The sequence below is a fragment of the Salmo salar genome, chromosome 15 (assembly GCF_965601325.2).
Source record: "Salmo salar chromosome 15, fSalSal1, whole genome shotgun sequence".
In the NCBI taxonomy this organism is placed as follows: domain Eukaryota; kingdom Metazoa; phylum Chordata; class Actinopteri; order Salmoniformes; family Salmonidae; genus Salmo; species Salmo salar.
In genome coordinates, this window is record NC_138305.1 from 96,232,815 (window position 1) to 96,253,763 (window position 20,949).

Here is a 20,949-nt window from a genome sequence, read left to right on the forward strand (position 1 = left end):
TCAGTATGTTGACCGTCCTTGGGAGTTCAGTATTTTGACCTCCTTGGGAGTTCAGTATGTTGACCTCCTTGGGAGTTCAGTATGTTGACCTCCTTGGGAGTTCAGTATGTTGATCGTCCTTGGGAGTTCAGTATGTTGATCGTCCTTGGGAGTTCAGTATGTTGACCGTCTTTGGGAGTTCAGTATGTTGACCTCCTTGGGAGTTCAGTATGTTGACCTCCTTGGGAGATCAGTATGTTGACCTCCTTGGGAGTTCAGTATGTTGATCGTCCTTGGGAGTTCAGTATGTTGACCGTCTTTGGGAGTTCAGTATGTTGACCTCCTTGGGAGTTCAGTATGTTGACCTCCTTGGGAGTTCAGTATGTTGTTCTCCTTGGGAGGTCAGTATGTTGACCTCCTTGGGAGTTCAGTATGTTGACCGTCTTTGGGAGTTCAGTATGTTGACCGTCCTTGGGAGTTCAGTATGTTGACCTTCCTTGGGAGTTCAGTATGTTGACCTCCTAGGGAGGTCAGTATGTTGACCTCCTTGGGAGTTCAGTATGTTGATCGTCCTTGGGAGTTCAGTATGTTGACCGTCTTTGGGAGTTCAGTATGTTGACCTCCTTGGGAGTTCAGTATGTTGACCTCCTTGGGAGTTCAGTATGTTGATCGTCCTTGGGAGTTCAGTATGTTGACCGTCTTTGGGAGTTCAGTATGATGACAATGCCAAGGCAAGAGACTTTCAGGTAAGGTATGTATGGCTATTTAACAGTTTGGTTTGGGATTAATAAATGTAACAAATTATAAAAAAATTGTATTTCAGTAATAAGCTATTTCACACATTTTTGCTATCAAGGCATTATTAGGCTGCACCTAATTTTAGCATGGGACTTTTTTTCAGTTATTGTTGCTAGGAGCAATTAGGAGTAGGACCCACACATATTTCAGACTTCTGCTGTAAACTTTTACAATATAGCTATTGCGGTATGGTGTGATTACAAGACGTTATTACAACGCTATAACAATGGTTGTACTGTAATAGCTGATACTTTAGGGTTTGCAGGTGTAATAACTACAAATGGTGTTGTTCCACTGTCAGGTTTATCACAAATATTATGTATCCTATTAAAAAACATGTTTAGACACCAAGGAGCGCAGGCTGGGGTTTAAATTACAATAATCTGTCAACTTTCTCTAGCCTGATCCTAGATATGTATGTGCTGTTTAATCAACTCCTATGGTCATTGTCATGCCACAGCACAAACAGATCTGGGATCAGCAGTCAGGCTCTCTCAATTCAATGTAAATCAGGGCTCGTATTCATAAAACGTCTCAGAGAAGGAGTGCTGATCTAGGATCAGTTCCCATTGTCCTTGTAATCATATTTATTATAATCTAAAATGCCAAACTGATTCTAGATCAGCACTCCTAATCTGAGATGCTTTATGAATGCGGCCCTGGTTTTGGGCCACATAATGTTGTTTTTTAGTACGATCCGACTGAGCACATTGCACCCTGGGAGGTGCCATTCCTATGAGCAGTTTGAACAGAGGTACATTCTGTGCTGTTTCATGAGTACAACCCACTAAGTGTCGTCTTGGTTACGTATAGCTGGTGTGGGCCTGTCTACAAGAGGATTCTAATATCCCATAACTCTTTGCATACATTAGGAAAAATTTTAAACAATGGGACCAACGATGCTGGTTAGCAACGACATTGGTCCCATGAATCTGTTTATTTTCAAAAGCTTCCTCATGGAATGATTAGGTTGTCCTGACCTGGGTATCTTCAACCTAGTCTACAGTACTGCCTTCACTCAACAAAATGGGCGGTTCAACAAGGGTTCTTCTAAGATCCTCAAAGTCCTTTGAAGAAACTTAGCGTTCTTGGCACGGAAAATGACCCCCAAAAGGTTATTCCAAGAACCCCATAAGAGGTGGGGTTTATCGAGGAACCTCCTTAGTTGGTGGGGGTTCTTGCAGGAACCTAACTGCCCAACTAAAATATTTGATTTTAAATTTGAAAGGACAGCAGGTGCAGGCACTTAACTGAACAATGTAAAGATCTCCTCAATTTAAGGTAAGGTTTGTCCCCTATATGATCTAAATTGATATTGTTTTATGATGATACCATCTATTTTTTCATATTTGTGCAAATCTTTCTAAAACAGAAAATGGACACAATTCAATGGATATCAATCATCAAAGAGGTAAGAATATGTAGGCTATAAGAATATGTTGAAGGCTAGCTGTATTGGGTGCAGATGACTGAACTGCTCACTTTTGTGTCTGAAGGTATACAGACAAGGAGGCACACAAAGGTATGTCAATTAGTATTGGTATGTTATGCAGATCACATGTACCATCCTCATCTACATTATGGACAAGGTATGTGTATGTTTACCACAAACACCAACGTATGAATACTGTCATGTGCAGGTTTTGTTAAACATCTTTATAATTACTATTTTTTGGATTCACAGACTTCACCCTCCCTACACCTCTGATGAATATAACAGGAAACCTGTTCGATCACCATGCACTGCAAAATCATTCTGGCTATGGATACGGAGAACATCAGCGCATTAACATCAACACTCCAGAGGATACAGAGAACATCAACACATAGACATCAAAACTCCAGAGAATACAGAGAACATCAACACATAGACATCAACACTCCAGAGAATACAGAGAACATCAACACATAGACATCAACACTCCAGAGAATACAGAGAACATCAACACATAGACATCAACACTCCAGAGGATACAGAGAACATCAACACATAGACATCAACACTCCAGAGGATACAGAGAACATCAACACATAGACATCAACACTCCAGAGGATACAGAGAACATCAACACATAGACATCAACACTCCAGAGAATACAGAGAACATCAACACATAGACATCAACACTCCAGAGAATACAGAGAACATCAACACATAGACATCAACACTCCAGAGGATACAGAGAACATCAACACATAGACATCAACACTCCAGAGAATACAGAGAACATCAACACATAGACATCAACACTCCAGAGGATACAGAGAACATCAACACATAGACATCAACACTCCAGAGGATACAGAGAACATCAACACATAGACATCAACACTCCAGAGAATACAGAGAACATCAACACATAGACATCAACACTCCAGAGGATACAGAGAACATCAACACATAGACATCAACACTCCAGAGAATACAGAGAACATCAACACATAGACATCAACACTCCAGAGGATACAGAGAACATCAACACATAGACATCAACACTCCAGAGGATACAGAGAACATCAACACATAGACATCAACACTCCAGAGGATACAGAGAACATCAACACATAGACATCAACGCTCCAGAGAATACAGAGAACATCAACACATAGACATCAACACTCCAGAGAATACAGAGAACATCAACACATAGACATCAACGCTCCAGAGAATACAGAGAACATCAACACATAGACATCAACACTCCAGATGATACAGAGAACATCAACACATAGACATCAACACTCCAGAGAATACAGAGAACATCAACACATAGACATCAACACTCCAGAGGATACAGAGAACATCAACACATAGACATCAACACTCCAGAGGATACAGAGTACATCAACACATAGACATCAACACTCCAGAGGATATACCCATTGGACTTAGGGCTCTGCTGGGAGTTTATTTTTATATTCTGCTATGCCACTAAAATCCTAATAAACACTGACAACTAAAAGATTGTGTTATTGTTATGCGTATTATTATTATTATTATTATTATTAATTATAATAGGGGAGGGGGGTAGTTAAAAAAATGAACCCCAAAAGCTTATTCAAAAGGTTCTTTGAGGATCCATTAAAAGGGGTTCTTTGAAGAACTTATAGGGCTTCCCCCACAGTTTCAATTTGAAGAACCCCGAAAATATACTCCAGGAACATTTTATTTTTAGAGTGTTACAAACATTTCCACCTAAACAGTCGAATCCTGAAGCCGTTTCCATTGGATTTACATGTAATGAACCAATGCCAGCTTTAGAAATGCCTTTGTCAAATTTAGTTTATAAAGGTTCTGGTATAAACGTTTATTAGTAATACATTCATTAGAACATAGACCATACCAGTGAACTTATTTTTTGTTGTTGTAATTATTCATAATTTAAATATTTATTTACTCATTGATAAAGCATCTGGGATGATGGGTGAAAATGGATGAAAATGCTCGAATGCTCATCCAGTAAGCCAGTCTAGCATCCTTTCATACTGTAGACTATATAGGCGACTGTAATTGGGCATATCTTTACAGTTTGTATAACAAATTACAGTAAGATACCCCTATATGCCATGCGTAATTGCTTGGTGCCAGACACCCGGGGGCAGCAGCACATCAACTGTACTACTGATGCAACTCATCACTATGAAGTTGTGCACCTGCAGCTGTTCTGTCAATGATCATAGGGAGGCGTGATCACTCCGCCTTTGACACCTTGCACCGTATTTATTTAGGGCTTCTATATGAAAATAGACACGCCTTATCTCTATATGAGGTTTAGTTTGAAAGAGGAAGTTTAGCTGCTATTACGTTGCACTCGCTGCTCGTTCTTTTCGCAGTTTTTTTTTTTTTTACTGAGGCGTCAGTGGCGCATTATCGCTTCAATTGAGCAAGTGAAGATTCTATCATAGCCTATCCACCTCCGTCAAGGCCTCTGACATCGCAAGGCCTTCGTGGATGAAGAGAACAGCCAGAGTAACATCATTGATTATACAAAATATCTGCTTCCTTTAATTTTTATTATAAGTAGATTGATTCAATAAGACAGATGAGCTCGTTTTACGACAGAAAAGACCCTAGTGAGTTAGGGCTGGAAGAGGAACTGAGTCAAGTAAACTGCCAAGATGAGTTGGAGTTTGATTACCTGTTTGAATATGAACCACCTTGCAACAACTTTCCCGGGGAAGATCAAGGTTTGTCCAATGGCTTGTCAAGTCTCCCGTGCGCTTTTCACCTTTAGATGCTTATATTACTTTTCAACGTAAAACGTTAAATGCAGTGGCGTTATTGAAAACAAATAAACAGCGATGTGATTTTGACAGAATGCTATTTTCCTTCCACTTCTAGTTCTAGTAAACATTACTAAAAGGAAATACATTTTTTCCCACAAAAATTATACAATTGATCCTGCATTTGCTATGCATGTCTGTATACATTGTATAATCATGGCTAGCTTGTTTCAACACACTTTCTAACTGGAAAACATCATCTGTCATTTGTTTTATGTGCATGCTTTAATGTTTACAAATATTCTAACAGTCACAAGGGGCCCCATTTGATGACGTGAATAGTTTCCACGACTAAACCTTTTGTTTTCTATGATTGTTGATCAAAGGGATTGAATAAAAATGATTGACAACATTATTATTTGAAATGGTTGTTTGTTGAATTCAAAGAACATACAATTTCTGTTTGTGGCTCTCATGTATATTGCAAACATGGATCCAAAGTTTTGTAAGATGTGTGATTTATGAGAAAATGTATTATCTTCAGTAATTTTATATAATATTTTCTTCTGATCATTTCTCTTCCTTGTTCCCTACCTACCTCTCAGTAGATGAGCCAAATCTCTCCTCACAGAGAGTCCTCAGTGCTGCATCCCATCTGGCCTACCCCCTGGAGGAGACTTCCCCCTACGACATCAAGTGCAGCGAGCACAACCCAGAGAGCCTTTCTGGTTATGAACACCTGGAGGCTAAAAACTACCTGGACCACACCAGGCCTGGGGGTATCGCCCTGAGCCCAAGGATCGAGATCACCCCGTCACGTGAGCTCTACAGCCATGGACGAGACTCCCTTCAGAACCACCCTCTGAACATCAGTCCCCGGCCCACTCTGACCGTCCCGGGCCACGACAGCCTGGTATACCGTGAGCCCCAGTGCCTGAGCCCAGCCAGCAGCAACTCCTCCACCAGCTGGCACTCGGAGAGCTATTCCCCCTGGGCCTCCCCTTGCGTGTCCCCAAGTAGTGGTCAGACCGGGTCCGGAGACCTCTGCCCCCGCTTCCAGAACATCCACACCGGCTCCCCCCGCACATCCCCAGGCACTTCCCCCCGCACTGAGGAGGGCTGCCTCGGCCCCCGTTCACCCTCCCCATCCATCAGGCCAGGATCCCGCTCCACCTCGCCACAGGGCAAGCGCACCTACGACATGTACAGGAATCCCAGCCTGGTCACTGGGATCCGTTCCCGCAGTCCCTCCCCACACGGGGGCCACGGGGAGCACTCCCAACAGAACGCAAGTGCCCATTACGGGACCCCCAACAGTATGGCTGAGGCCATGAACGGCTACGGCACCGTCCAGCCTGGTCTGGTCCCCACCAAGGTAGTGAAGACGGCCAACCAGGCGTACGCCCTCTACCCAGAGAACCACAGGGAGGTCAACTACCTGGTGTCCTGTGAGCAAGACGTTAAGAGTAAAACTGGGGCGGAGTCCTTCTTTGTGATCCCTCCCATCTGGACCAAGCAGCTGGTCCCCAACCTTTGCAGGTGAATGGTGTAGGAAGCCTGTACTGTATAGGTAAAGGGTGCAGTTAGTAGGCTAGTACTGGAATACTTTCTGCCTAACCAGGGACACACCCATATTATGAATCAGATTTAGTGTCTATTACATTGTATCAGTTATATGACTACATTAGGAGCCACACTTTAGGAAGCCTAATCACAGACAATTAACCCTTTTTTCCATCTCTTATTTCCTGTAGCATCCCACTTTCTTCTCTGCCCCCTCTGGAATGGCCTGTCCCCAGCCATACAGACCAGTATGAGCTCCATGTTGACGTGCAGCCCAAGCCTCATCACCGAGCCCACTATGAGACAGAGGGGAGCAGGGGAGCGGTCAAAGCCCCCACTGGAGGTCATCCTGTCGTCCAGGTACGCTGCTGGCTCTGTATCACTCTTGAAAAGGAGGTGCTTTTGGGAACCTTTTTTGGTTACATGTAGAACGTTTTCACCCAATGAAGAACCATCAAGAACCCTTTAGGAACCATTTGGTGAAAGGAATCTATAGTACCTTGCAGCAAAAAGTTAAAACATATCCTAGAACCAAAGAGGGACAGGTGAAGAACCCTGTATGGTTCTAGGTAGCCCATTTTAATGTAGGACAGTCTGAATAGGAAGGCCTGTTGCGTGTAATGGTATTTCCTAGTCATCATTACAGCATGTGGTACTACTGCCCCAGGGCCTGGCTTATGAAAATGACTACTGTGTGTTACCGTGTACGTTCTATCTGTCATCCTTTACCTCATCTTTTCTCTCTCTATCTCTCCCTCTATCTCTCACTCCTCTCTTTTCTTCCTAGCAGCCTGCCACACTCACTGAAATTAGTTATATCTTGCACTGATATCTTATACATGGCAGCTACTGTATCCTCACACCAACTCCCATACTTACTACTATAAAACCTTTCTAGACGTTCCACAGAGATGCTGACCCATGTTGACTCCAATGCTTCCCACCGTTGTGTCAAGTGGTGGACCATTCTTGATACACACAGGAAACTGTTGAGTGTGAAAAACCCAGCAGCATTACAGTTCTTTAAACACTCAAACTGGTGCACCTGGCACCTACTACCATACCCCATTCAAAGGCACTTAAATATTTTGTCTTGCCCATTCACCCTCTGAATGGCACACATACACAATCCATGTCTCAATTGTCTCAAGGTTTACAAATCCTTCATTAACCTGGCCCCTCACTTTCATCTACACTGATTTGAAGTGGATTTAACAAGTGACATCAATAAGGGATCATAGCTTTCACCTTGATTCACCTGGTCAGTCTATGTCATGGAAAGAGCAGGTGTTCTTAATATTTTGTACAGTGTGTTGTGAATTATTTCAAACCAAGTATCATGAAAAGATTTGTCTTCTTGCTAAAAAACACAGCGCTGCGGTACCCCTCACAGCCACATGTTTTCAACCACAAGTAGGTTTCTGTTTATTTGGTCCTTGGTGACCCCTTTACACACTGGTCTCATGACAGTGGTCTCAGGAGACAGGAGTAGTGAACTTTTGGTCAGGCGTTCTCATATGATAAACAGAAATGTAAGCTGAACTTAAAGTGCAACTGAAGGCAATAAATAACTTATCTGAGAGAAAATGGCCTTTGTGGCATCGATATTGTTCAGAAACATTTATTCTAGTATCACATTTACTATAAAGTGTAAATAAGAACATTTTGGTCATAAAGTGACATGAATACGTGGTGTTGAACAAAGGTAGCTGAGTCTGACACAGTGAGTAAAATAGTCTACTGCTGCAAATACTAAACAGGCCATTTGAGAAGCCGGTTGCCATGGTTGCAGTGAGTGAGTCAGAACGAGGGGGACTGGGAAAAGTAAAGTGAAGAGTTCAGTCTGGGACTGGGAGGGAGTTTGGACGTGCCTAGCCAGCCACATGATTGGATGACACCAGGCACAACTCACTGACCGTGAGAGACAGAAAATAGAAATTGAGAAATGCTTAATTTCCGCTCGGCCAGGTTCTGACAGTCAACAACCGCAAGGAAGCTTTCATTACGTTGCCGTGGAAACGTTAAAATATGAACTGAAAATTATAGGCCCTGCTTAAAATATACAGACGACCGTCAACATGTGGAAATGTCTTCTATTAAAGAGCATCTGAACGCACTGATTCCACATGTATTTTTCTGTTGCTCACTAAGAAAACAAGATATTTGTCTTGGGGTGTAGTTTGGTGTCAGTTACTGATGTTTGTCCCCCATCAGACACCATAGGAACAAAGCCAGTATCACTTCCTCAAAATAGTCAGAATGAATCTAAGATAACTCAATAAATCTGTCATTAATTGAGACGTTTTTGTAGAGGAGGTTTAGTAGCACAATTTTACATCTAGCTAAGGTGTCTGATGCAGTATTTATCAAGTTAAATGTGAGATATGTTGTCTTAGGTACAGTGCATTCGGAAAATTATTCAGACCTCTTGACTTTTTCCACATTTTGTTACGTTACTGCCTTATTCCAAAATCACTCTGCACACAATACCCCATAATGACATAGCAAAAACCTGTTTTTTTAAATGTTTGCAAATTTATTAAAATTAAATTAAATATCATATTTACATAAGTATTCAGGCCCTTTACTCAGTACTTTGTTGAAGCACCATTGGCAGCATTACAGCCTTGAGTCTTCTTGGGTATGGTGCTACATGCTTGGCACACCTGTATTTGGGGAGTTTCTCCTATTCTTCTCTGCAGATCCTCTCAAGCTATGTCGGGTTGGATGGAGAGTGTTGCTGCACAGCTATTTTTAGGTCTCTCCAGGCATGTTCGATCGGGTTCAAGTCCGGGCTCTGGCTGGGTCACTCAAGGACATTCAGAGACTTGTCCCGAAGCTAAGACAACGCAGGATTGGCTGTGTGCTTAGGGTTGTTGTCCTGTTGGAAGGTGAACCTTCGCCCCAGTCTGAAGTCACGAGCGCTCTGGAGCAGGTTTTCATCTAGGATCTCTGTATTTTTCTCCGTTAATCTTTCCATCGATCCTAACTAGTCTCCCAGTCCCTGTCACTGAAAAACATCCCCACAGCATGATGCTGCCACCACCATGCTTCACCGTAGGGATGGTGCCAGGTTTCCTCCAGACGTGACACTTGGCATTCAGGCCCAAGAGTTCAATCTTGGTTTCATCAGACCAGAGAATCTTGTTTGTCAAGGTATGACAGTCCTTTAGGTTCCTTTTGTCAAACTCCAAGCTGTCATGTTCCTTTTACTGAGGAGTGGCTTCCATCTGACCACTACCATAAACGCCTGATTGGTGGAGTGCTGCAGAGATGGTTGTCCTTCTGGAAGGTTCTCCCATCTCCACAGAGGAACTCTGGAGCTCTGTCAGAGTGACCATCGGGTTCTTGGTCACCTCCATGACCAAGGTCCTTCTCCCCCAATTGCTCTGTTTGGCCGGGCAGCCAGCTGTAGGAAGAGTCTTGGTGGTTCCAAACTTCTTTCATTTAAGAATTATGGAGGTCACTATGTTCTTGGGGACTTTCAATGCTGCAGAAATGTTTTGGTACCCTGCCCCAGATCTGTGCCTCAATACAATCCTGTCTTGGTGCTCTACGGACAATTCCATGAACCGCATGGCTTGCTTTTTGCTCTGACACGCATTGTCATCTGTAGCACCTTATATAGACAGGTGTGTGCCTTTCCCAATCATGTCCAATCAATTGAATTGGTGTACTCCAATCAAGTTATAGAAGCATCTCAAGGATGATCAATGGAAACAGGATGTACCTGAGCTCAATTTCGAGTCTCATAGCAAAGGGTCTGAACACTTATGTAAATGTCAATTGCAAAAATGTGCAAACTTTTCTAAAAACCTGTCTTCGCTTTGTTATTATGGGGTATTGTTTGTAGATTGATGAGGGAAAAAAATATTTAATCCATTTTAGAATAAAGCTGTTAACAAAGTCTGATCCGCTGCGCTGCCGGGCAGTCTGTCTCACTGTCTGTGTGTTCTGCTGTAGTATTGGATAGAGTGTAATCGCTGCAGATGTGTATGTTAGTGGGCAAGTGAGCATTGTTGAAATCAAAACCAAACTCTCAAGTCGTGATGAACTCGTTTACAAAACTCTGTTTTGAATGAGACTGACTTTATGACCAAAATTATCCTATTTACACTTTGTAGTCAATTTTGACACTCGAATAACTTTCTGAACAAATATCGATACCACATAGGCCATTTTCTCTCAGGGAAGTTGTTTCTTGCCAGTTGTGCTTTAAGTTCAGCTTACATTGAACATGTAAAGAAGTGCTGCTAACTCTATACAGCATGTATAAATTGTGTCAAAAGGTAACAAAATGTTACATTTTTTATTTACATTTTTTTTCATATGAGTATGCCTGACTAAAAGCTCATCACTCCTGTCTCCTGAAACATTGTCATGAGACCAGTGTGTGAAGGGGCCACCAATCCATGTGAAAGCTATGATCCCTTAATGATGTCACTTGTTAAATCCACTTCAATCAGTGTAGATCAGTGGTTCACAAACTTTTTATAGTCCCGTACCCATTCAAACATTTCACCTCCAGCTGCATACCCCCTCTAGCACCAGGGTCAGCGCACTCTCAAATGTTGCTTTTTGCCGTCATTGTAAGCCTGCCACACACACTATACGATACACTCATTCTTATGTTTAATAAATGTGAGTTTTTATCACAACCCGGCTCGTGGGAAGTGACACAGAGCTCTAATAGGACCAAGGCACTAATAATAATAATAATAATCATAATCATAATAATAATCATAATAAAAATCAATAATTTTTCTCTTTATTTAGCCATCTTACATGTAAAAACGTATTTGTTCATCAAATTGTGAATAACTCTCCACAGGTTAATGAGGATGGTGGGCTTAAAAGGATGCACATAACTCTGCATTGTTGGTTGTATTGGAGAGAGTCTGTCTTAAATCATTTTCCATACACAGTCTGTGCCTGTATTTAGTTTTCATGCTATTGAGGACCGAGAATCCACTCTCACATAGGTATGTGGCTGCAAAGGGCATCAGTGTCTTAACAGCGCGATTTGCCAAGGCAAGAAACTCTGATCGCAGCCCTATTCGGAAATCTGGCAGTGGCTTATGATTAAATAACATTTTCACAGAACCGCTTGTTGCAATTTGGATGAGGCTCTCTTGTTCAGATATCGGTAAGTGGACTGGAGGCAGGGCATGAAAGGGATAACGAATCCAGTTGTTTGTGTCATCCGTTTCGGGAAACTACCTGCGTAATTGGTCACTCAGGTGCTTCGCTATATCACGTTTGACATTGTCCGTAAGCTTGAGTTCATTTGCACACAAATCATAGAATGATGGAAAGACCTGTGTGTTGTCCTGGTTAATACAGAAAGAAAAGAGCTCCAACTTCTTCATCATAGCCTTAATTTTGTCCCGCACATTGAATGTAGTTGTGGAGAGTCCATGTAATCCTAGATTCAGATCATTCAGGCGAGAAAAAACATCATCCAGATAGTCCAGTCTTGTGAGAAACTCGTCATCATGCAAGCGGTCAGACAAGTGAAAATTATGGTCAATAAAGAACTTTAGGCTCGTCTCTCAATTCCAAAAAAACGTGTCAATACTTTGCCCCTTGATAACCAGTGCACTTCTGTATGTGTTAAGTGTTACATGGTCGCTGCCCATATCATTGCATAATGCAGAAAATACACGAGAGTTCAGGGGCCTTGCTTTAACAAAGTTAACCATACCAACACATCTTGGCCACCAAAGTCCATTTGATGTCACAAAGCTGTCCAGTACTTAAAAATTATTCTCTCCTGGTTTCCAGTGGTTTGCAAAAGAGGATGTCTTCTTTAATTGACCCCCCATAAACATAACAGACATATACCAGGAGCCTTGCCAGGCCCGCCAAGTCTGACTCATCCAGCTGTAATGCATATAATTCACTGGCTTGTATGCGAAGCAGTAATTGTTTCAAAACATCTCCTGCCATGTCACTGATGCGTCGTGAAGCAGTGTTGTTTGATGGAGTCATTGTCTGTATAGTTTTTTTGGCCTTTTCCCCCAGCATTGTCCCAGCCATATCCGCGGCAGCAAGAAGAGTAAAGTCCTCCACAATAGTATGGGGCTTGCCTTTCCTAGCCACTCGGTAGCTCACCATATAAGATGCTTCTAGCCCCTTCTTATTAATGGTATCTGTTGCTTTTATACACGTCTTACTTCTCGAAAGTTCTTTATTCTCATTCAAAAAACTCCCGTGGCTTATCTTTCAAATTGTCATGTTTCATTTCTAAATGTCTGCGCAAGAGTGAAGGTTTCCCACGGAGAGTAATGGTTAATATGATTGGATGTTAATTATTTGACTAGGCTACCTGTATTTGACATTGTGTTGTTATTTTGCTTAACACTAGATGGTTAAATTTTATTTTTGGCAGTGAAACAAGGCTACTCAGGCGAGGAAAAAAAACTCACCCAAATGCATTTGTATATATAAATGGACTGTTTGAAAATGTGAAGAAATTCAAAATTCTATATTTCTTTTCATGTGAATCACATTTTTATTTGGCGTACCCCCACCCCAGTTTGGGAATACCTGGTGTAGATGAAAGGGAGGAGACAGGTTAAATAAGTATGTTTACGCCTTGAGACATGGATTGTGTATTTACTGATTTATAGGGGACAATGCACATAAATCAACGTCAATATTACAATAATGCAAAATTCATGTAAATGTGCCGGGGTTAGCCAAAAGCTAATTTGCACTGTAGTTCCCGGGCAGCTAAGGACAATTACAAGGCCACAATACACATACTCACTAAAACAATACAAAATACATTACATCCAATAATATAGCATTCTGTGTGTGCCATTTAGAAGGTGAATGGGCAAGACAAAAGATTTAAGTGCCTTTGAATGGGGTATGGTAGTAGGTGCACCAGTTTTAGTGTCAAGAGCTGCAACACTGCTAGTTTTTTCATGCTCAATAGTTTCCGACACCTTGTAGAGTCAATGCCCCGATGAATTGAGGTTGTTCTGAGGGCAAAAGGGGGTGCAACTTAATATTAGGAATGTTTTTTACACTCAGTATATATATATATATATATATATATATATATATATATATATATATATATATATATATATATATATATATATATATATATATATATATATACACACATGCGCGCGCGCACACACACACACACAGATGCAGATTAGTGGAGAGACCAGCAACTACCTTGGAAGGAAGCATGCAAAAACCACAAAGCGTGAACTTGCAACTAAAAGTATCTGTCTAAAAAGTCATGAGCTTGACACTGTTTGTGCGTGTGTGAGACAGAGACGTAGGGGGTTTAGTGGTGTGAGTTAAAAGAGAAGTACGTAAAGTGTAGACGTCTGTTGCAAGCAGACTTTATTTAGCTCAATATTGTCGACAACTAGGCCTACAGCTTATTTGCAATTTTATGTAATGACTTTGATAAACATTTATGATTAGGAGTTTGTCACGGTTGTCGTAGGAAGGAGCGGACCAAAGTGCAGCTTGTGTGTCGTTCCACATTTTATTTTCACTGTGAAACTTTGCAATACATACACAATAAACTGAACGAACAAAACGTGACGCAGAGTACAAAAATACACTAACTCAGAAACAATCTCCCACAAACCCAGGTGAAAAAAAACCCTACTTAAGTATGATCTCCAATTAGAGACAACGAGGACCAGCTCCCTCTAATTGGAGATCATCCCAAACAAAACCCAACATAGAAATACAATACTAGAACATAACAAAATAGAAAAACTAAACTAGAAAACCCCCGTCACACCCTGACCTACTCTACCATAGAAAATAACAGCTTTCTATGGTCAGGACGTGACAAGAGTTTTACATCATGTTATAAACATGTATTTTCTATGTGGCCTCCTCCAATTCACCAGATCTCTCCACTGTATAGAAACTTGAAGTACTGGAATGAACGTAGACCTTGCCTTCTTTCTTTTGTCTTGAAAGTGTCCGTGGAACATTGGCTCACGGGGTAAAGCTAAGGCTTTGGCAGTCTAATTTTCTCATCTAACAAGTATTCCAGTGAATCATAGTTATTCCTACGTAGCTCTTTTGAATTCCATTTACTTTAGCACAAACAGAAACCATCCTCCGACAGGGCCGTCAAATGTATTTTTGAATTTTTTAAAGTTCAAGCTCATTTACTATTAGCTATACATTTAGCCGCTACACGTTAATCCTTAAGAGATTATTAACGCACCCATGCGTAAATCTAAGTAAGATAATAAAAAAATACCCATTACAAATACGTCAGTTTAAGCTAGAGATATCCGCCTATGTCGGCCTTCTGCATCTGCGGTGGAAGGTGGCATAGCTACAGCGGTGTTTGTCAGACCATGACAAAAAGAAAATCGGTCTTCTCACGAAAACATTTGTAGTGTCCGAATGGTTGTCACCACTCTATGGAAAGGGGAGACTCTCGCAAACATGATGGTGTTCTCTGTTTTGCTCTACGACCCCCATCAGTGTCACGGGACTTGTCGGAAGGTAACCCAAACAAACTAATGGAAGTATGAAGGTAATTCTGTGGCAACAAATATAAGGGGTTAAATATGTGTCCAAAAAAAGCACTAATATTTACTGAGTTTTCTTATCTCCTAGATATAGGACAAACACTTAAAAAAACGTATTCCTTATGATACATTTATTGACTGTATTTTTGCCATTTGTGAATGTGTTATTACTACAATAGTCCATAGAATAGCATTTAAATGCCAAATTCTATATTTTATCAAATAAGATTTATGTCACGACTTCCACCAAAGTCGTTTCCTCTCCTTGTTCGGGTGGCGGTTGGCGTCACCGGTCTTCTAGCCATCGTCGATCCACTTTTAATTTTCTATTTGTTTTGTCTTGTTTTCCTTCACACCTGGTTTCCATTTCCCTCATTATTTGTTGTGTAATTAACCCTCTGTTCCCCCCCATGTCTTTGTGTAGGATTGTTTGTTGTAAGTGCTTGTGCACTTGTTTACTGGTGCGCGTTGGGTTTTTTGTACCGATATTCTGTTGAAATTTTATGCCTTTGGTTTTTGGATTAAACTGCTCCAGCTACTACCTAGTTCTGCTCTCCTGCGTCTGACTTCCCTGCCACCAGTTACGCACCCCTTTACAATTTACATTAACTCAGCACTGGGATTAAAACTCTAATTTAATACATACTGGGGGATCTGTTAGCAGAAAAAGTATTTTGTTAACAAAAGGTAAACAAATAAGTTTGCTTTGTAGAACCATTAAAAAAAAAGCTTTATAGCAAATTTCCTGCAATTCATCACATTTTGCCATGTCTTATGCCAGGTCAATATCAAATCAAACTTTATTTGTCACATGCGCCGAATACAACAAGTGTAGTCCTTACCGTGAAATGCTTACTTACAAGCACTTAACCAAGAGTGCAGTTCAAGAAGAGTTAAGAAAATATTTACCAAATAGACTGAAGTAAAAAAGAATAATAAAAAGTAACACAATAATGAGGCTATATACAAGCGGTACCGAGTCAGTGTACAGGTTAGTTGAGGTAATTTGTACATGTAGGTAGGGGTGAAGTGACTATGCATAGATAATAAACAGCGAGTAGAAGCAGTGTACAAAACAAATGGGGAGGGGGGGTCAATGTAAATAGTCCGGTGGCGATTTATTAATTGTTCAGCAGTCTTATGGCTTGGGGGTAGAAGCTGTTGAGGAGCCTTTTGGTCCTAGACTTGGTGCTCCAGTACTGCTTGCCGTGCAGTAGCAGAGAAAACAGCCTATAACTTGGGTGACTGGAATCTCTGACAATTTTATGGGCTTTCGTCTGACACCGCCTATTATAAAGGTTCTGGATGGCAGGAAGCTTGGCCCCAGTGATGTACTGGGCCGTACACACTACCCTCTGTAGCACCTTACGTTCAGATGCCGAGCAGTTGCCATACCAGGCGGTGATTTAACTGGTCAGGATGCTCTCGATGGTGCAGCTGTAGAACCTTTTGAGGATCTGAGGACCCATGCCAAATCTTTTCAGTCTCCTGGCGGGGAAAAGGTTTTATTGTGCCCTCTTCATGACTGTCTTGGTGTGTTTGGACCATGATAGTTCGTTGGTGATGTGGACACCAAAGAACTTAACTCTCGACCCGCTCCACTACAGCCACCTCTTGACCCGCGCCACTACAGCCACCTCTTGACCCGCGCCGTTAATGGGAGCATGTTCGGGCCTGCCTTTTCCTATAGTCCACGATCATCTCCTTTGTCTTGCTTACATAATATGATATCTGAGTGAGAGTGACTAACAAAATCAGTGGGGGCCGGTCGGTAATTCGGCCATGATTACTACAAGTGTAGAAAGCTGGCTAGACTAATTAGACGAATTTACCAATCAAAATTATTTTAACTGAGATGGGCTAATTGAGGGAATGTCAGCATGTATCAAGACAAACTGCTGCAACAAAGTTTTGAAATTGCACCTTGTGTATTCTACTATTCTGACTCTCAACAGTAAATTGAGACTGGACTGAATGCTAATGGTGAGGACTGGATAATACTAATGTTTCCAGCAGTGTGTGTGTCTACCAGGGTGTAAGCTTTATGTTCAGCCTAAACTGGTAGCAGCAAACTGGCAAAAAATACATATAGTTATTGGCAAAATAATGAGAAAAAACAATCATTATATAAATTCAACTATGTAATAAACACTGGGTACCTACCAGTGTTGTGCAGTGTATATAAGGAGTGAAAAAGAACAGGTAGAGTAGAAATGTTCTTTACATTGTAAAATGACACATTATAAAAAGTGTGAACATCTTGTCTTTGTTTTATTCATGTTTTATTGGAGTTTCCTCTGGTGTTTCTTCCAGTTGCATGGCTACAGGGGTAAGGAGCCCCTAGGCCTTCAGATCTTCATCGGGACTGCAGACGACAGGATCCTGAAGCCTCACGCCTTCTACCAGGTCCACCGCATCACGGGCAAGACGGTCACCACCACCAGCTACGAGAAGATCATCAACTCCACCAAAGTCCTGGAGATCCCTCTGGAGCCCAAGAACAACATGAAAGCTATGTGAGAGTAGCTAGAGTAGTGACACATGCCATACACCACCCGTACAGAGCAGTGTCCTTTGCAGAACTGGGTTCAAACAGTATTTGTTTTCTTCTAATCTTTTTGAGCATTTTTACTCAGCCTGTCTCCAGTGCCACAAGATGGGCATGATGGATTTGAACTGATAAAACTATTCTATTGGTTCCATTGTGCCAGGCAAGCTCAATCAAGGATTTGAATGAAAAATAACAAACTAATTGAACACAGGTCTGATGTAATTAGCCATATCGGTTGTAATCATAATGCAACATTTGTGTACAGGATTTACAGTAGATCTCATATTGGTGTGTTTCTCACAGAATCGACTGTGCTGGGATCCTGAAGCTCAGGAATGCTGACATTGAGCTAAGGAAGGGCGAGACGGACATCGGACGGAAGAACACTCGTGTGCGTCTAGTGTTCCGTGTCCACATACCCCAACCCAATGGGCAACACATCTCACTGCAAGTTTCCTCCCATCCAATCGAGTGCTGTAAGTACTATAAATCCAACACATTTTTTATTTTTTTATTTCACCTTTATTTAACCAGGTAAGCTAGTTGAGAACAAGTTCTTAATTACAACTGCGACCTGGCCAAGATAAAGCAGTGCGACACAAACAACAACACAGAGTTCCACATGGAATAAACAAGGGTACAGTCAATAACACAATACAAAAAAAAATAAGTCTATATACAGAGTGTGCAAATGGCATGAGGAGGTAAGGCAATAAAGAGGCCATAGTAGCGAAGTAATTACAATTTAGCAAATTAACACTGGAGTGATAGATGAGCAGATGATGATGTGCAAGTAGAAATACTGATGTGCCAAAGAGCAGAAAGTAAATAAAAACAATATTGGGATGAGGTAAGTAGATTGGGTGGGCTATTTACAGATGGGCTATGTACAGCTGCAGTGATCGGTTAGCTGCTCGGTTAGTGAGGGAAATGTAAGTCTCCAGCTGCAGCAATTTTTGCAATTCATTCCAGTCACTGGCAGCAGAGAACTGGAAGGAAAGGCATCCAAAGGAGGTGTTGGCTTTGGGGATGACCAGTGAGATATACCTGCTGGAGCGTGTGCTACGGGTGGGTGTTGTTATTGTGACCAGTGAGCTGAGATAAGGCGGAGCTTTACCTAGCATAGACTTATAGATGACCTGGAGCCAGTGGGTCTGGCGACGAATATGTAGAGAGGGCTAGCCGACTTGAGCATACAGGTCGCAGTGGTGGGTGGTATAAGGGGCTTTGGTAAAAAAACGGATGGCACTGTGATAGACTGCATCCAGTTTGCTGAGTAGAGTATTGGAAGCTATTTTGTAGATGACATCGCCGAAGTTGAGGATCGGTAGGATAGTCAGTTTTACTAGGGTAAGTTTGGCGGCGTGAGTGAAGGATGCTTTCTTGCGAAATAGAAAGCCAATTCTAGATTTGATTTTGGATTGGAGATTTTTAATATGAGTCTGGAAGGAGAGTTTACAGTCTAACCAGACACCTAGGTATTTGTAGTTGTCCACATATTCTAGGTCAGAACCGTCCAGAGTAGTGATGCTAGTCGGGCGGCCGGGTGCGGGCAGCGAACGGTTGAAAAGTATGCATTTGGTTTTACTAGCGTTTAAGAGCAGTTGGAGGACACGGAAGGAGTGTTGTATGGCATTGAAGCTCATTTGGAGGTTAGTTAAAACAGTGTCCAGAGAAGGGCCAAGTCATTCTATGTGTCATAAACCTATGATTGTATGATTTTATGTATAATTCTGTCTATGCCTTCTATAGATGTGTCCTAAAGGTTGGTTTAGGTTTAACATGTGCATGTAGATTTTACACAGTGCAGTATATTTCCAGCTATGTTTCTTGCCTGTTTTCATTGGACTGACATAACACACATAGTAAGCGGGACTATATTTAAATGAGCTGGGAGTAGTACTGATGGTCCAGGCACACAGACATACAAAGCCTCTTTTATGATTAGGCTTGACAGCCTTTTTATTTGCACTGGCTCTATGCACACTCAAGGGACACACACACACACACACACACACACACACACACACACACACACACACACACACACACACACACACACACACACACACACACATTACTCTCTTTATTATCTACATTTACGTCATTTAGCAGACACTCTTATCCAGAGCAACTTACAGTAGTGAATGCATACATTTCATACATTTTAAAAAAAATTTTTTTCTGTGCTGGCCCCCCGTGGGAATCAAACCCACAACCCTGGCATTGCAAACACCATGCTCAACCAACTGAGCTACAGGGAAGGCTGATCTATCCTGAATGTCGTCACTTTAACCCTACCTACATGTGAGAACTTGTTCTCAACTGGCCTACCTGGTTAAATGAAGGTTAAAAAAATAGAAAACATTATCTCAATTACCTCATACCCCTGCATATTGACTCGGTACCGGTATATAGCCTCATTACTGTTTTGTTGTTACTATTAATTTTTATTTTTTTACCAATTTTTCTTACTTTTGAACTCTGCATTGTTGGGAAAGGGCTTGTATAAGTAGGCATTTCACATTAATGTCTAAACCTGTTGGGTGGCAGGTAGCATAGTGGTTAGGAGCGTTGGGTAGTTAAGAGATTTGGACCATTAACTGAAAGGTTGCTGGTTTGAATCCCTGAGCAGTCAAGGCAGTTAACCCCCAAAAACTGCTCCCTGGGTGCCTTATGATGTTGATTAAGGCAGCCCCAGCAGCGGTCTGATTCAGAGGGGTTCGGTTAAATGCAGAAAACACATTTTGGTTGAACGCATTCATTTGTTCAACTGACTAGGTATCACCTTGTTGTATTTGGCGCATGTGACAATTTGACGCATGTGACAAATTTGATTTGGTTCTCTCAACCCTCAAAAGTGTGTGTGTGTGTGTGTTTTTATGATTATGTAGTGCTGGCAACACCGAACCCCCCCCCCAAAAATCAGGTGCAAAGTTGTATTTGCACAATCGTACTATAACACCCCCAGCATATCTGTCAAAATGGCCGATAAGCAAGCAAAACTGTCCGTCGGTGATGTGGATGAAGAGACTAGCCTCCAGGTATCATCCTCAGTGTACTCACAGTACACTTCACAAGCCTCAGTGGAGATTGAATTTCAGTAATTAAGGCAGGACGATGACAATAAGCTTGAGGAAGTAACTACACCGTTCATGTGTACTAAATGTTTTTAAATTGAATTGCCACACAGACTACTCTAGAAGTAAACATGAAACAGCTAAATCGAGGGCAACTGCCCTTCTCATTCATTACAAGTGCTACCTGGCATGAATCAACTTCAGACTGCCGACAGTTGATCCAA

General features: G+C 41.6%; 1 protein-coding gene across 3 annotated transcripts in view; it reads left to right on the top strand.

Annotated features, from left to right (window-relative positions):
* The first annotated feature begins 4,494 nt into the window (after positions 1-4,494).
* The window catches only part of LOC106572627 (nuclear factor of activated T-cells, cytoplasmic 2), a 53,251-nt gene continuing 36,796 nt past the window's right edge, over positions 4,495-20,949 (top strand). Inside the window, exons 1-5 of one of the 3 annotated variants that reach the window (XM_014146980.3) lie at positions 4,495-4,964; positions 5,609-6,539; positions 6,755-6,923; positions 17,408-17,610; positions 17,949-18,121. In XM_014146980.3, the coding sequence (XP_014002455.2) occupies positions 4,820-4,964; positions 5,609-6,539; positions 6,755-6,923; positions 17,408-17,610; positions 17,949-18,121 (1,621 nt within the window). In that variant the 5' untranslated portion in view covers positions 4,495-4,819. Of the gene's footprint in view, positions 4,965-5,605; positions 6,540-6,754; positions 6,924-17,407; positions 17,611-17,948; positions 18,122-20,949 lie in introns of all 3 variants that reach the window. The other 2 variants (XM_014146979.3, XM_014146981.3) reach the window with 2 other exon arrangements.